Source organism: Herpailurus yagouaroundi, unplaced genomic scaffold (assembly GCF_014898765.1).
Source record: "Herpailurus yagouaroundi ecotype Mexico unplaced genomic scaffold, PumYag 182, whole genome shotgun sequence".
Classification (NCBI taxonomy): Eukaryota; Metazoa; Chordata; class Mammalia; order Carnivora; family Felidae; genus Herpailurus; species Herpailurus yagouaroundi.
The window spans coordinates 48,815,159-48,831,443 of record NW_024412413.1 but is presented as its reverse complement, the minus strand read 5'-3'; the positions used below and the strand labels follow the sequence as shown (position 1 = coordinate 48,831,443).

General features: G+C 43.5%; 1 protein-coding gene across 1 annotated transcript; it reads left to right on the top strand.

The window, feature by feature from the left end:
* Nucleotides 1-1,420: 1,420 nt before the first annotated feature.
* SLC35E3 (solute carrier family 35 member E3) lies at nucleotides 1,421-15,904 on the top strand. Its single transcript, XM_040491478.1, has 5 exons — nucleotides 1,421-2,039; nucleotides 2,901-3,011; nucleotides 6,872-7,030; nucleotides 10,505-10,587; nucleotides 15,536-15,904. The coding sequence occupies exons 1-5, from the start codon at nucleotides 1,638-1,640 to the stop codon at nucleotides 15,720-15,722; spliced, it is 942 nt and encodes a 313-aa protein (XP_040347412.1). The 5' UTR covers nucleotides 1,421-1,637; the 3' UTR covers nucleotides 15,723-15,904.
* The last annotated feature ends 381 nt before the right edge of the window (nucleotides 15,905-16,285 follow it).

The following is a 16,285-nucleotide window of genomic DNA, read 5'->3' as shown; positions in this document are numbered from 1 at the left end:
GCCACAAACCTCTATAGTCAACATCCGTAAATGAGCAATAAGGCTAATAATCACATTTCAAGACAAGTAAGGATTAGGACTCCTGTGCTTTGGTAGAGAAAGCCACTTAACCAATTAAATCAGTGTGGAGAAGGGCAGGTTCCAGAACAGCAGAAAACTGGTTGAATGGCAAAGGTGGAGTCAGACTCAGGAAGGTCTTGAATGGCAGGATTAGTAACCCTAACCCAACAGGCAGTTGGAATCCACTAGATGCTATTATATCTTAACCCGAAGTTCAGAGTTCATATTGTAACTATTTTCAAATATTGCAAGAGAAATAGATGATAAAAAGATAATTTATCATCCATGCTAAGATTATCAGTCCAAATCTACAACCACAAGGAGACAATGAATTGAATAGACTAAATGAAGACAGGGTGCCACAGCTCTTCAGTGGGGACCAGGTGAGGGTTAACGTTGTAAATCATTGACCAGACAGTCCTGTAGGTCCAAACTGGACCAGAGGATGGCAATATAAACATACAATGGAAAAGGCACGCAGTATGGTAAGAATCAGTAGAATTTGGTAGCATGATAGGAAGAAAAGCTTATCAGGAAGACTATGTTAGGAAAACTAGACTGTAGACTTTGCCTTATTAACTTCTACTCATTCTCAAATCTTCACAGTCATTTCCTTGGGGAAGCCCTTGACCGCCTTGCTCTCCCTAAGTTTAGATCTGATTCTTTTATTATACATTCACAGGACCCCATTTTGTTACTTTGGAGAAGGAGACAAATTACTGGCAGCCTAATCAAGGGACAAAGAAAACCCAAATGCATAGCTTTTAGAATAAGTGATAGAACAACAGATGAAATAAATTTCAAATATGTTAGATTACTATATAAAACTCTAACCAAGTATATTAGGACATTTAAGCTAAACGGGCAGTTTTCTAGAACAATTAAAAGGCCAAACATTGATTCAAAAAGAAGAAAATCTTAATAGTGTACTAACCATGAGTTTACGAGAGTTCATCATACTGTCTACTTTTTTGTATGTTTTGATTTTTAAAATAAAATGTTTAAAAACATGCTTTCAAAAAGTAATGCTTTCCCCTCTCTGGCCATGACTACATTTGCTCAGCACCTGTCTCATTCGTAAACGGGCCGATAGCGTGTGCACTCCACTAACTTGAGAGCAGCTGTCTAGCAAGTAAATCAAATGACACACAGGAAATGTCCAACACCAAGAGAGGTCCCATATTCACCCAACCAGAGTCCAAGTTAAGCGACCAAGTAAGGGACCGAGAAAGCAATTTTCCCTCACGCAGAGCCCAACGCGCCTGCGCAGGGTAGAGACTGCTCCGCCCACACCTCGGGGACGGAAGCACTGGAGCCCCGAACCACGTGGTCGCGAGCGGAGGTGGGCGGGGCGCGCGGGACGTGCTGCCGCGTCGTCACCAGCTGAATGGGCGGCGGCGGAGCATGTGTGTGTGTGGCTGAGGCTGCTGCTCGCCAGGGACGCGGAGAGTGCATGCCTCTCCCGGGTCGGACCGTGAAGCCGGCGAGGACGTGGAGGCAGCGGAGGAGGGGAAGAGCAGCCGGAGACAGACTGGCATCCCTCTCGGGAGCTTAAGGGCCCCGGCTCGGCCGGGGTTATGGCATCGCTTGCGGACCGAATGCGAGGCAACGGGCGCATCGCCGCTGGGCTCCTGCTTAACCTGCTGGTGTCCATCTGCATCGTGTTCCTAAACAAATGGATCTATGTGCACCACGGCTTCCCTAACATGAGCCTGACCCTGGTGCACTTCGTGGTCACCTGGCTGGGCTTGTACATCTGTCAGAAACTGGACATCTTTGCCCCCAAGAGTCTGCCGCCTTCCAAACTCCTCCTCCTGGCCCTCAGCTTCTGTGGCTTCGTGGTCTTCACCAATCTCTCTCTGCAGAACAACACCATAGGCACCTATCAGCTGGCCAAGGCCATGACGACGCCGGTCATCATAGTCATCCAGACCCTGTGCTACAAGAAAACCTTCTCTACCAAAATACAGCTCACGCTGGTGAGTAGCTTTAGCTTCGCAAGGCGCACCTCTAGCAACCTACCTCCTGGATCGTCTTTCTCCCCGGGAAATTTGAATGTTTAGCCTTGCGCCAAGCTCTTTCCAGTCATCTTGAAATGCACAGATGAGTCGTCTGTGAGTTTGTGAACTTCAGGCTTATTTGGGAGAGGTGAAAAAAGTCATCTTGGCACTCTGTTGGGCTCTTAGCCCAGAAGAGTGTGCCTGTGTGAGCTTTAGTAACTGCTGTTTGGTGGAAATCCTTAAATGCTGTGATTGGTAAGAAAAGAACGCTGCATTACATTATGCAGTTCAGTGTATTGGAATATCTGCAAAATCGCAAACTGAAAAACGGCCCTCCTTCGACCCAGGGGATTCAAACCAAGTATGAATTAACGTTAAGGGTTCAGCATAAAACATGTCTCCGAATATGTCTGCAGCGAGATACTGCAGAGGTTTCTGTGTCTTTAAATAAGAGAAGATACTTTTAGCACTTAATGACTTACAGTGTTTAAATTCTTAATGCTTTTGCTATACGTTCATGCTTATATTTTGTTTAGACGCTAGTTTTGGGGGTCTGTTTACTCCTATGTGCATGCACGTTGTATGCCTTTGTTGCAATCTGCAATGTATTGATTCATTTTACCCGGAATTTTAAATAGAATTAAATAGGAACATACATATAGAATTCACATATTTCACTTTGAGGAAATCGGTTTAACTGTTTTTTTCAGATGGAAAAAAAATTATAGAGGTTGTTTCCCAGTGATGCTTTTGTGATTAACTTTGTAAGACAACATGAAAGGAATACTAAATTTGTGTCTCATGAATTTAATCTGAACATGTACCTCTTTTTCTTTACAGATTCCTATAACTTTAGGTGTAATCCTAAATTCTTATTACGATGTGAAGTTTAATTTCCTTGGAATGGTGTTTGCTGCTCTTGGTGTTTTAGTTACATCCCTTTATCAAGTGGTTGGTAATTTTTTTTTTCTTTATGTGCCTTTTTAGCAGATTTCATAAATTTTGAAGCTGTATCCCAAGGTTTAGAAAATACAGTATAGAGACAATAGACTGTTGGGAAGAAAGCCTAATTGCATAAATTGGCTCAAGGTGAAGAGAAGAAAGGAGACAGAGAAACTTGGGTGTGATGCTCACCAAATACCTACCTACCTGGTGTAAGTGTATAATACCCATGCTTGACAGTCTGAGTTTGGGGTGATGCTATACTATCATCTGGGAAATCTTTACAAAATGAGTAGGAAGACTTTGTTCTTGAGACCGAGATCATTGGTTAAATTTATGATTGACTCTTTAATTATTAAGATTACTGTGAAGGAATGAGTGCATTTCTGAAATTTGAGCAGGAGAGGAAAATTTCTGATTTATGAATCTTTGTCTCAGAACATACGCTGCTGTTACAACTTGTATATCAGCTTCCAATAATTTGTCTCTCAGTATTTTATAGCAATGGGTATTTCACTTCTTGTACTATAGCAGCACAGTGCGTTGCCTTTAGCAGGCGTTCATTAAAAATTTGTGCATGGATTCACTTACTTCATTACCATAAAGTCTCAACAAGTATGTTTTTTGTTTCTTGTACAGTGGGGAAAAATAACTTGGTGTAGGGCTCAGTGAAACAGTATTTTCTCTATACTGGAAACCTTGGCCTGGAGATTCTGGGTGAGCCTGCATGGGGAGTCAGAGCCAAAATGTGTAACCGGTGTTACCTTTTTCACATATGTCTGCTGGTTATAAACTAAGGCATTTCTTGTTATGAATGTTGGAAGTTTACTAACACAGCCTTAGCATATGAAGCTTTCTAGTACTGATCATTTCAGAAATACTGTTATGTGAAAATTCTGGGGTTGAGGACATTTGTAAGTGGCAAGAAGGGGTGTTAACAAGAGACCAGTGGCACGAAAGGAAAGAGCACCCACTCAGTGCTGTCACTGGTCGCCAGGATACTGTGTCTTTCACTACAGAGAGTAATCAGAGGAAGTTCGGCTTTGTGCTCTAAGAAGGTTGTATTTAGGTATACTTCAGTGAGTTTAAATTTTGTTACGAGAAACAGTGAACATTCCTATTCATCCTTTTTGTTAAACTGATTTTGTTTGGCCCAGGAAGGATTAAATGTTTATTAAATATAGCAAGGAATTTTATTTATCAAACATCAGAATTTCTTACATTCCTTGTATGTAATTTCAGTTCAGAGTATTAAGTGTCCCTGCCACTATGACCATTTTTGTTCCCACAAGTCTCAAAATTGCTACAGATTAGAACCAAAGGATTCTGTATCCCTCAGGCACATATTTGAAATGGGATTGACCAAGGAATGATTGTTCACAGACTAATAGGCAGCGTTTTCTATTATTAGTAAACAGTACATGTACTGTTAAGGAATAGGTATATTCCCCCCAGAAATTCATTTTAAAGAAAGTTGTCGTTTCCCATTGTATCCAGGTGTAATCTCTAAGCTATTTCTGCCTTTACTGCTAGGGCATTGGAGTTAAAAGGGGCGTAGGAGTTAAAAGATGAGTGATTGGGTATTAGCTTTAGTTGCGGAAAGGCTCACTTATTCAGCAGACATTTCTTTTGCTTGTTGCTCGAAGATAACAAAGATGAAAAACAGCTGTAATGCAGCATGGTAGAAACACATGTAGACAGCTGATCGCAAGTAGGATAGCTCAGGATGTGAGGAAGGTTCTGAGGAACACCAGAGAGGAAGTGGCTGTTCTTCAAGGGGGTGGTGAGGTAAGACTTTATGGACAAGTTAACGATTGAAATGGAAGGGCCCACAGGAATCTGCTGAGCAGAGAAATATAGCAGAGGTCTGTCTTTGCGGTGATGTGTGAAAGTACAGAGCATTTTTGGAGAACTTGATTTATTTGGTGAGACTCTTGTTGCGTTGTGGAAGGACAAGGTCTAGGGGCGGATGAGACCAGATGGCACAGTTTTGAATTTCATGCGCTTTATCCTGCAGGGGCCAGGAAAGGGGCTTAGATAGGGGAGTGACTTGATCGTCCCCTGTGCTTGAGAAAATTAACTCTGGTGGCAGTGAAGGGTGAGTAGGAGGGGGACAAAGGGTGAAGGCAGAGCAATTAGGAAGCTGTTCGTGGCTCAGGAGGAAGACAGGAAGGCGCTGAACAGACAGTGGTAGTTGATAGAGACCCCAGAAGCCTTTTGGAGAAGGAATCAGCAGGACCTGACCGAATGTGGAATGACGAAAGTAAGGAGTCTCATCCTTGGGGGAGATTATGTCTTTAATTATGGGAGCTACACAGGAGGAGCTAATTTGGGGAAGTGGGTACTGAGCTGCTTTGAAAACGGTCCCTGCAGATTGTGTGAGTTAAGGCGTCCGGCAAGCTGTGGAAGTTTGAGCACGCCCTGAGAAGGAGGTCAGAACTGGAGAGGTCTTCGGGTGTCAGTGACGTCAGTCAGGGAGATAAAAGAGAAAAAAGGCCAGACATCTACCTTAAAAATAGTAAATGGAGGAAGAGGTAAGTGAGTGCAAACCAGAAGTCAAGTTCTTCCACGAGAAACCTGTCAGGTCTGTCGAGAGCCCCCACAGGAAGAAGGCAGAGGGGTGGCCATTGGGTGTGGCTGTTGGAGGTGACGGTGCCCTTTGGGAGAGCAGTTTCATTCACGGTGGGCAGAAGCCAGGGTGCACTGCAGTGAGGGAAAGTGGAGGCCCTGAGAGTTGCCACCCTTCCAGGCGGTTCAATGCCAGAGACATGCAGCCGCCTCGTGAGGTTGCTAAAAGAACCGAGGAGCGGGCATCCATGCTCTGCACTCATTTTTGCTCTCTGCAGCACCCCCGGGAGCGGGCAGCAGAAGAATCGATTCTTTGTCCTTCATATTCACAGAAGACTCTTAGTTGAGGCTGGCAGGGGTATGTTTCAAATTTCCTGCTCTTCTATTTTTGTCTTGGTGAATTTCTATAGACTTCGCGTTTGTGTAACAGGATACCCAGATCTACAGGAAAAAGAATTATGTAGGAGTAGTTATTCAAAAGCCTGGCTGTTCTCTGCCAGATCTTATTCAAACGGTCTTGTCAAGCTTTCTTGAAAGTCTCCTTTTTATTCATATTTGTGCAACATTTTGAGGGCTGATGGGATCTGAGGTTTCGAGGTGTTGGTTCTCCTGAATGATGTAGTCTTTGAAAAGGGTTTGTGACTATCTAATTTCTTCCAGTGCATCAGTGCGAGATTAGCCACAGAAAAATCAGTCATCAAGAGGAAAATTCCTTCTGCCATTGATTGGGTTTTCTAAAGTGGATGAAAAGACCTCACATACTTTTCTAGCCACACACACTGGCAGCCACCTGGGACAGCTGAGGTTTCTGTCAATCCCTAGTTAGTCTGCCCTGCCCACCCCCCATCTTCTCTTGCCTGGGATGGGAGGGGGCAGTTTTAGAAAGAAATGAAATCTAGCACTGTATTTCCGGTTCCTGCTTATCACCTAAATCTCCATTCCCATCTCTTTCCCAAGATCTCTGATACTCCTGGGCCCCTGTGTGCATTCATTGATTCCCCCCATTTACTAGGGCCAGCAGGGAAGAGAGGACTCTTTTTTCTCTCTCTTCAAAGCTGAGAAGAAAACAGATTGTCACATATTGAATTTGTAAAGCTCCTTTCATCCAAGGTGCTTAAAGGACATTCGTATATATTATTGATCTTTGGCATCAAGTAGAATAATCAGGGGTTTCCTCTTCCCCGAGCACCCCCCCCAACCCGCCCCGCCAGGTCCCCATCCTTGTGACTAGAGTTGCATCATTTGTTTACTAAGTGATGCTATTTTTTTCTATCTAACTTGTTTTGTCTCCTAATTTTCAGTGGGTAGGAGCCAAACAGCATGAATTGCAAGTGAACTCAATGCAGCTGTTGTACTACCAGGCTCCGATGTCCTCCGCCATGTTACTGGTGGCCGTGCCCTTCTTTGAGCCCATGTTTGGAGAAGGGGGAATATTTGGCCCCTGGTCAGTTTCTGCTTTGGTAAGTTTTAATTGTTATGGTGCCTAAGAACCAAGATAATCCTCTCTTTGCTATTAAGTGTGATTTTTAGTTTTCAGAGCATGATCTCAGATCCGTTCTCACATTTATCTGTATAATCACCCTTTAAGGGAAGCAAGCTAAGGATTATTTTTTAGATGAAGAAACCAAGGCACTGTGTGTGTGTGTGTTCATATACATGGTTATCATGGATTCCTTCTCGCCAGCCCTCCTCCCCGTACACATTCCACACTTCATTCCTGGTCCCTGCCCCTTGAGGTGAGTCAGGTTAACATTCTAGTGTGTGTTCTTCCGTATTTTTCTTCGTGTTGTACATACCCATGTAAACACAATATACACACACCTGTATAAACATAAATTACACATTTGTTTCTTTTACAAAAGTGGGATCATAACATAAATAATTTCCTGCATCTTGCTTTTTCACTTAATATCTCATGCAAATCTCTCCAGCTCATTCTTTTCAGTGTCTACAAAACAGATCTAGTTCCAGGGGCGCCTGGGTGGCTCAGTCGGCTAAGCGTCCGACTTCAGCTCAGGTCACGATCTCGCGGTCCGTGAGTTCGAGCCCTGCGTCGGGCTCTGGGCTGATGTCTCAGAGCCTGGAGCCTGCTTCCGATTCTGTGTCTCCCTCTTTCTGACCCTCCCCCGTTCATGCTCTGTCTCTCTCTGTCTCAAAAATAAATAAACGTTAAGAAAAAAAAAAAAATTCAAAATAGATCTAGTTCTTGACCACTATGAACAGTGTTGTAGTAAACATCCTTACACGTATGTCTTCAGGAACTGGTACTTTTTCCCTTTGGAATAGAGTCCCAAGAGGAGAATTGCCAGATCAAAGGGATATGCACTTTGGGGACGTTTTAAGTTAGAAAGTATAATCTCCCTGCTTAGGGAAGGAATTTCTGCCTCCCACAACTTTAACCTTTGGAACACTGTCAGTGGAAAAGTCTTGTTTGTTGGTGCTGGTAATTTATCAAACTTGGATAGCCCTTACTCTGTTCCAAGAACTATTCTAACACTTTGTGCAAATATTAACTTATTTAATCCTCACATTTTATTTTGTGAATCTACTTTATTAGTTGGATACTATTATTATCCTCATATTTAGGATATAGGATGAGGAAGCTGAGGGACAGAGTTAAGGAGCTGACTCAAGATCCCACAGCCAGTAAGCGGAGCCAGAGCCTGAGTCCAGGCATGCTAGCTCCAGAACCCCTGTTCTTAAGTGCTCTGCCTTGCTCCCTGTGAGCAGAATGCCAGTTATTTCAAGTGCGTAGACTCCGGCATATAAGCTTTCTTCCACAGTAGAAATCCCTTGACCATCCCTCAGATAATATTTGCTTTTAATTTAGTTCTAGCCATCTTGGTTACCTGCTCTTCAAATTTAGTGCAGCTTAGAGACCTTGAACTAGAAGGAGGAGGTTTTATGCACTAGACCCTCTGACAGATTCAAAACAGAGAAAAGCAGCAGGAAGTCCCTCCCTCCCCAAAAGTCAGAGGAACTAAGACCATAGCAGTTGCAGTCCATTTAATATGAAAAAGTCACTTTCATTCCTTACTGTCCCTAGAAGGCATCATTGCCTCAAAGGAAAGCATGTAATTGTGTTTTTAATGATATGCCAAGTCATCAAGAATTATGTAACATTCTGTCAACTCAATAAAATTAACAGTGGTATATTTCTAGAAGGATTTTTTAAGAAGCCCTAGTAGCCTAATGGATAAGGCATTGACCTCCTAGAAACAGTTTTTAAAATCTTTAGTGAACAAGGTCCTCTTAGTTGAAAATGTAACAGACCTCACTGTTGTAAAACAAATGAGGTATTACTGTTTTTACCTAAATAGGACACAAATTCAGCTCCTTTAGTCCTGACCACAGTGATCTAAAAACTGATAAAAGCCCCAGGGGACAGAAGGAATCTTCAAATACGACATGTTTTCTTTGGAATGTAGATTTCTTACATTCCACAGAAAATGTTTTATCTAAATTCTCTTATTTTAGAAATAGAAAATGACTTTATAACTCTTTAAATACAGTTGTGGGAAAGGTTTGGACAGATGTCCTATGTGCATACAGTGGTACAGCCACTTTGTCCCCCGTCCTCAGCCGGGTTGGCTTATTCACATCCCATGCACAGCCTTGTGTTCTCATGCCTCTGTGCTTTGGCCCCTACTGTTCCCTCTGCTTGGGAACCTACCACTACTTCTGCCTCTAATCTGTACGTACATTCAAGATCCAAACAGTCGTTCCCTATCCCAGCCCCAAATGACATCTGTCTAGAGATTCACTTAAAACCTGTCATGTGTAGGGGCGCCTGGGCGGTGCAGTCGGTTGAGCGTCCGACTTCAGCCAGGTCACGATCTCGCGGTCCGTGAGTTCGAGCCCCGCGTCGGGCTCTGGGCTGATGGCTCAGAGCCTGGAGCCTGTTTCTGATTCTGTGTCTCCCTCTCTCTCTGCCCCTCCCCCGTTCGTGCTCTGCCTCTCTCTGTCCCAAAAATAAATAAACGTTGAAAAAAAAAAAAATTAAAAAAAAAAAAACAACCTGTGTTTGCCTGGCAACGGTCAAGACTTTTCTATTTCCGGAGCTCACTCTCTTTCATGTGGTTATAGAGGTAGCCTAGCAGAGTCGGTTACCAACAGAGACTTTAGAATCAGGCTGCCCTGGGCTTAAATCTCAGCCCTACCACTTACTGTCTGTGTGATCGAAGGCCAATCACTTTTCTTCTCTGTGTTCATCTGTAAAAAGGGATGGTATTTACTACCTCATGGGCATTTGTGAGGGTTAAATGAATTAATATATGTAAAACATTTAGGACAGTTCTTGGCATGTAGTGAGTACTACGTAAGCGTAAGCTATGATTATCATGGTTTTTATTATGTCCTTAAGTGGTTTCTGAGCTCTTTGAAGACAAGACCCTACTCTGTTCCTCAGAAGGTGTGGCCTAGCTTCATAGATACTCAATGAATTCTTAGCGATTTAATTTAAATAAGAATATATATGAGCAATTAACTAGAAAAATCTCTGGAAAGGATATGTGCAAAGGTATTAACAGTGGTGGGTAGTTAGGATTGTAAGAAGTCCTTATGTGCTTTTTGCTTATCTTTGTTTTCTGATTCTTTCTTCTATAAGCAGTCTGTATTACTTTTATAACTAGAAATTATTACAGAATAATTTTTCTTCAGATGGATAAGAAAAATGAACCTGGAAATTCACATTCAGAGGCAGGATGTTACTGGAGAATTTTCCATTGCGTTTTGTAGACAAAATTACATTTCTGAATACTATTCATTCTGCGATTTTAGCCTCCATTCTTGTCTCCACAATGGATTCTTTTAAAAATCTTGTTCTAATGGTTGTCATTTACGTTTTTAGAAATGCCTATCAAAGTGTATTTTTACTTGGTGACTATAATGATCGCAACTGCTTTACATGAATAATTCTTTGGGTTTGTTTGTAGCTTATGGTGCTGCTGTCTGGAGTAATAGCTTTCATGGTGAACTTATCAATTTATTGGATCATTGGGAACACTTCACCAGTCACGTATCCTTTTCCTAGTAACTTACAAATGCATCATCTTCTGTTTTCTAAAACTCTGTCGCATTCGTTTCCTTCCAGGAGTCTTGCACTAACTATCGCATGGCCTACTTTGAGTAGATAGACTTATCTTTAGTCTTTTACCGTATCTTTCCACTCTGGACTCTGTGGAAACTTAAAGAAATGTGAGCTGGGGAAATGTGTTAGTTTTCTGTATCATGAATGCTTTTGAATTTTCTTAAGTAGTAAGTGACCTTTTCCCTTATCAAAATTAACGTGGAGCACCAATCCTTGCACATAGTGGAGTTAAATAAATATTTGTTGAGTGAATAATGGACTGGACACCAGGTTTTAAAATCACTTTTCAGTCTCTTTGGTAATAAAGTAGGGGTACAGCTAATCCAAAAACAAAAGATAATTTCAGACCATTGACATCTGACTTTGGAACCTGTTTTTGTACTTACTTGGATATTGGTGTGCCTGTTTTTCTCAATATTACTTTCAATCAAGAAATGAATCAGGCCTTGAAGAAGTGAATCTGAATGACTAGCATTTTGCTTGTAGTTCTGTTTCTCTTCTCATTTATCTCTGCCTCCACTCTTTTTTTAAAAATTTTTTTTAATGTGTGGTTTTTTGGGTTTTTTTTGAGAGAGAGAGACAGAGCAAGCAGGGGAGGGACAGAGACAGAGGGAGACACTGAATCAGAAGCAGGCTTCAGGCTTTGAGCTATCAGCACAGAGCCCGACGTGGGGCTCGAACCCACAGACCATGAGATCATGACCTGAGCTGAAGTCGGCCGCTCAACCAACTGAGCCACCCTGGCGCCCCCCTCTGCCTCCACTCTTAAGCAGATGCAAAGAAAGATTTCCCCAGGGGCACCTGGGTCACTCAGTCAGTGAAGCATCTGACTCTTGATTTCTGCTCAGGTCATGATCTCACAGTTTGTCAGTTTGAGCCCCATGTCAGGCTCTGCACTGACAGTGCAGAGCCGGTTTGGGATTCTATCCCTCCCTCTCTCTGTGCCTCCCACCATGTTCTCTGTCTCTCTCAAGAAATAAACTTTTAACAAAAGTCTTAAAAAACAATTTACTGAAAAAAAAAAAAAAAAAAAAGGATTTCCCCAAATGAGAGAGGTAGTTTAGTAATGTTATGTCCAAGTGTGCTGATTGATTTAAATGAGTGAACACTGAGATGCCAGCAAAGTAAAAAAGCAACGTATTTGCCAACTATCAATAAATACCAACAAGTTATAATAAGAATTATATTTTTATTTTCATTTTAATGTTTTATTTGTTTTTGAGAGCACACAAGCGGGGGAGGCACAGAGGAGAGGGAGACAGAAGATCCAAAGTGGGGTCTGCACTGATACCAGAGAGCCCGATGCGGGGCTCGAACTCATGAACCGTGACATCATGACCTAAGCCGAAGTCAGATGCTCAACCGACTGAGCCACCCAGGTGCCCTAAGAATAATATTTTTGAAGAACCAACACTAAATAAATATTTCTTTGTACCAGGCACTGTTAGAAAGAAACACCTAAGGTGTATTAGGCATCACACTCTCAAAGCAGCTCTGTGAGTTAAATTCTATCATTTTATGTTGTAAAGGCAGAAACGGAGGTGCAGAGAGGTTAAATAAGTCACTGACAGTCACATGTGTAGTATTCAGATTTGAACCCGTGGCAGTCTAGTCCCAGAACTTGTGCACCATGCTGCCAAATCAAGGCATTCGATGATGTGCCCTGGTTAAGAACATTCATTCATTCAACAAATATTTATTGAACAATTCACTGTAAACCATGCATTGACTTAATAAGTATATACATGATGGCATATGTACTCTATGTTCGGCACTGGAGGTACTGTGGTGAACCAAATAGACAAAACTCTTTGTTCTCACAGGTTTCAATTCTGGCAAGGAAGACTATAAACAAGAAAATATTTAACATACCCATCTAGAGCGTTAGATTGTGCTAAGTGCCGAGGAGAAAAAGTAGAGCCGGAAAGAGGATCCAAAATGCTGGGGACTGGGTTGAAACCTCGGAGGGCGTAGTCAGGAAGGCATCTACAGAAAGGGGACTTGTAAACGAAAACCCGAAGGAAATGAAGTCGCCCCATGCAGATTGGGATGAAGAGTGTTCCCGGTGGTGAGAGGCCCTGGGGAAACAAGAAAGCCTTGTAGAGTTGCAGCAAGAAGAGTACAGGGCGGAGAATAGTAAGGCTCTGAGAGGAACCGGGCGCCGGGCTGAGCAGAGCTTTTACATACAGACCGTGACTCGGGGTGAGATGGGAAGCTGTGGGCGCTTGGAGCAGGAAAATGACTTGATTTTACTTATGTTCTAATAGGATCAGCTGTGTTGAGAACAGACTGAAGCACGGTTTTTCAGACTCAGTGCTGTTGACCTTGGGGGTTGGACAGTCCTTTGTGGCAGAGGCCTGTCCTACACATTGTAAGATGTCTAGCAGCGTCCTGGCTTCTACCCGCTAGATGCCCCAAGTATGACGGCCGAAAATGTGTCCGGACCTTTCTGGTGGCAAAATCACCCCGGTTGAGAACCGCTGCACTAAAAAAGGCAGGAGAAGAAGGGAGCCCAGAGAAATAATGGTGGTTTGGTACCAGGATGGTAGCCGTGGATATAGTGAGAAGTGATTGGATTCTGGGTATATTTTCCAGTGGCACCAGTAGGTTTTGCTGACAAATTGTGGACAGTATATTGGAGAGGAAGCAGGTTGGCTCACATGGTTTTGGCCCGAGTACCTGGTAGAATGGCGCTGCCATCAGCTGAAATCGGACAGCCCAAAGGAAGCTTTGGGGTAGGGAGCTGCGGGTAGAACAAGTCTGAGCGTCCAGGATCGAGGTTCTCAGATGCAGATATTCCAGAGAGAGTTGTGTGTCGCGTGTAGATGTTTAAAGCAGTGGGGCCGGTTGAGATTAGCAAGCAAACAAGCAGAAGAAGAGCCGCCCAAAGATGGAGTCCCTGGTCGTGTCAGCATTTACTCCTCCACGGATGAGAGGAGCTGGCAGCAGAGGCCGAGGAGGAGCAACCGAAGGAGGGGAGGGAAGTGATTCAGACCCCACGTAAGGAGAAGGGGTCAGCTGTGCCGACAGGCCAAGTCAGGGAAGGCCGGGAATTGAGGAGGGGGCTTGGTAAGGTGGGGGTGCGGACATTCTGACGAGAGCTGAGTGTCAAGGTGAAAGCCTGACCGGAGCAGAGAGCAGAATTAGAGAGGGGAATCGGAAATACCAGGTATAGACTGTTCCTTTTTGATTTAATTGAATGTATTATTATTAATTTTTTTTTTTTTTTACCTCACTGAAGAATTTCTTTAAATTCGCCTCCCCTCCAGTATAAACATCTTCCACAGATCGTGAACTCCTTAAAAAGAGAGGCTGTGGCATAAGGCAACACTGAGCGTGTTAGAGCCACTGCACTTTGAGATCGTTCATAATGGGCAATGAAGCATGTGTTGTGGTGGTTACAACTAATGTCCTGGGGAAGACCCTCTGCCCTCCAGGATATCACTTCTAGTGGCTCAGGCAGCTGCAGGTACCCTGGCGCGCGGCCTGTGCCCTCCTGCCCAGAAGGAGCTTCCGGGCCGCTTGGCTGGCCCCCCAACGGGGGCCGGAGCCCGGGTTTCGAGGTCAGACAGCTCGAGGGCTGCACGCCCGGGCCCATCGCTCCCTGTGCACCTGAGCCGCCTGTGAGTGCTGTCGGCTGTCACTGCCCTCTCTTAGGAATCGGCGGAGGGGGGAGAACATCTGCAGCGTCGGGCTGCTGGGAGTGTTTGAGAGGATATGCGCCAAGCACCTGGCAGATGTTGACTCTGCCTCAGCACTGCTGTTGACAGCTGCTGACACGTGTGGGGCTCGCCACGTGCTGGAAAGTTTGCACACACTCTCTAGTTCGTCCCCTCAGTAGCACTGTGAGGGAGCTTTTATCCATTTCCGTCCTATAGACGCGGAAACTGAGGCACAGAGCACTGGCTGCTTCTGTTAGCATTATCCGAAGAGTCGCGGGGTACACATCAAACCTCTGAGCAAATAGTCGTAAAATACGGTAAGAATAACTTTTAAAGGAGTGAGGTGTGTGTGTGTGTAGTCTGTTTTTTAAGAACAGTGATTTGGAAACCCCTAATCGAGCAGCACTTTACTGCTGGCCACGCACCAGACTAGAACATGGGCTTGGAGTTAAATAGACCCGTCCGTGTTTGGACTCCAGCTCTGCCACTTACTAACTCTGTGATCTAAGTTACTTGAAGTCCTTGGGCCCCGACAGTTACAGGACGGGAAGAGTGATACTGTGGTGAAGGTAAATGTCATGCTTAATACAGTGGGGTGACCCACACATCTAGCATAGCGCCTAGCATGTCGTTGGTGCTGGGTCTTACTCCCTATACTGTCCCTGTTTCCCTCCTAAACTTAAGCATACTGGATGTGTTCACCTTGAGTCTGGTCTCCGGGGCCGCACACACCTCCCCTCATGTGCCAAGGGAAGTTTATTAGAAATAGCACTAGGAAATATAAGTGGCTCAGCAAAATATCTTCTCTGTACCTTGTTCTGAATTCCTTTTCCAACCTTATCATATAGCCCCTTTCTTTTCTTTTTTCTTTTCTTTTCTTTTCTTTTCTTTTGGGCTTTTCTTTTCTTTTCTTTTTTTCTTTTCTTTTCTTTCGGGAGAGAAAGAGTTGAGGCGCTCTCCTGTCACTGTTGCTGAAGTCTACTGAAGGAACTAGGATTGATCCAGATTGAAGTTCTCGTTTCTCAGGTGGGGGGTGCCAGTTCAATCCATGCTCCATGAGGCTCTTCCATCCACAGGAAGGCTTTGCTTCATATGTACGTGTGTGCGTGTGTGTGACTATGACATCTAGCTTGCTTTTCCTTCTGTGTGTGTGTGCGTGTGTGAATAGAACAGTCTAGCTTGTTGGGTTTTTTATCCTTATCCACAAACTTCAGCTATAACATGTTCGGACACTTCAAGTTCTGCATCACTTTATTTGGAGGATATGTTTTATTTAAGGATCCATTGTCAATTAATCAGGGTCTTGGCATGTTATGCACGTTATTTGGCATTCTCGCTTATACCCATTTTAAACTCAGTGAACAGGAAGGAAGTAAGAGTAAATTGGTACAGCGTCCTTAATTGGGTTTTGGTGGAGAAAAGAAAGCCACCCCAAGAAGATAAAAGACGTTAAGTGTGCAAGTTACCTTCAAAGAAGAAGAAAAAATTACATTGCCAAATTTGTTGAATGATGGTTTGCAAGAAGTAACACAAAGGAAATTTTGTTCATAAATATAACTTTCTCTTTTAAAGTACCTCTAAAACAATGGCTCGTGCTTCTTTTCAAGGATTGGTTATATGAAGTCTATAGGATGGTTTGGTTATACCAAATGAAATACAGGAAATTAAAATTCTATACTAGTGACAAAGGAATCCGTATCACTGTACTACAGAGGTGTCATGGTTTTTAAGTGTTCCAGCCCTTCTGAGGAAGGACACAGAGGACTCCTCTCCTTGCTCGTAGGTGGCCTGCAGTGTGAGCTCTTTTAGAATTTCAGCCAAAATGTGCAAGTCAGAAGTTAAATCCAGCATTTCTGTCTTAGTTGGTTTAGTATAACCTCCTGATTATTTAACTTACAGAAATGAGATATCATTTATAGAAAACAAAGTGTAGGAAAGAAGTCCATCAGACAAAATCCAATTCT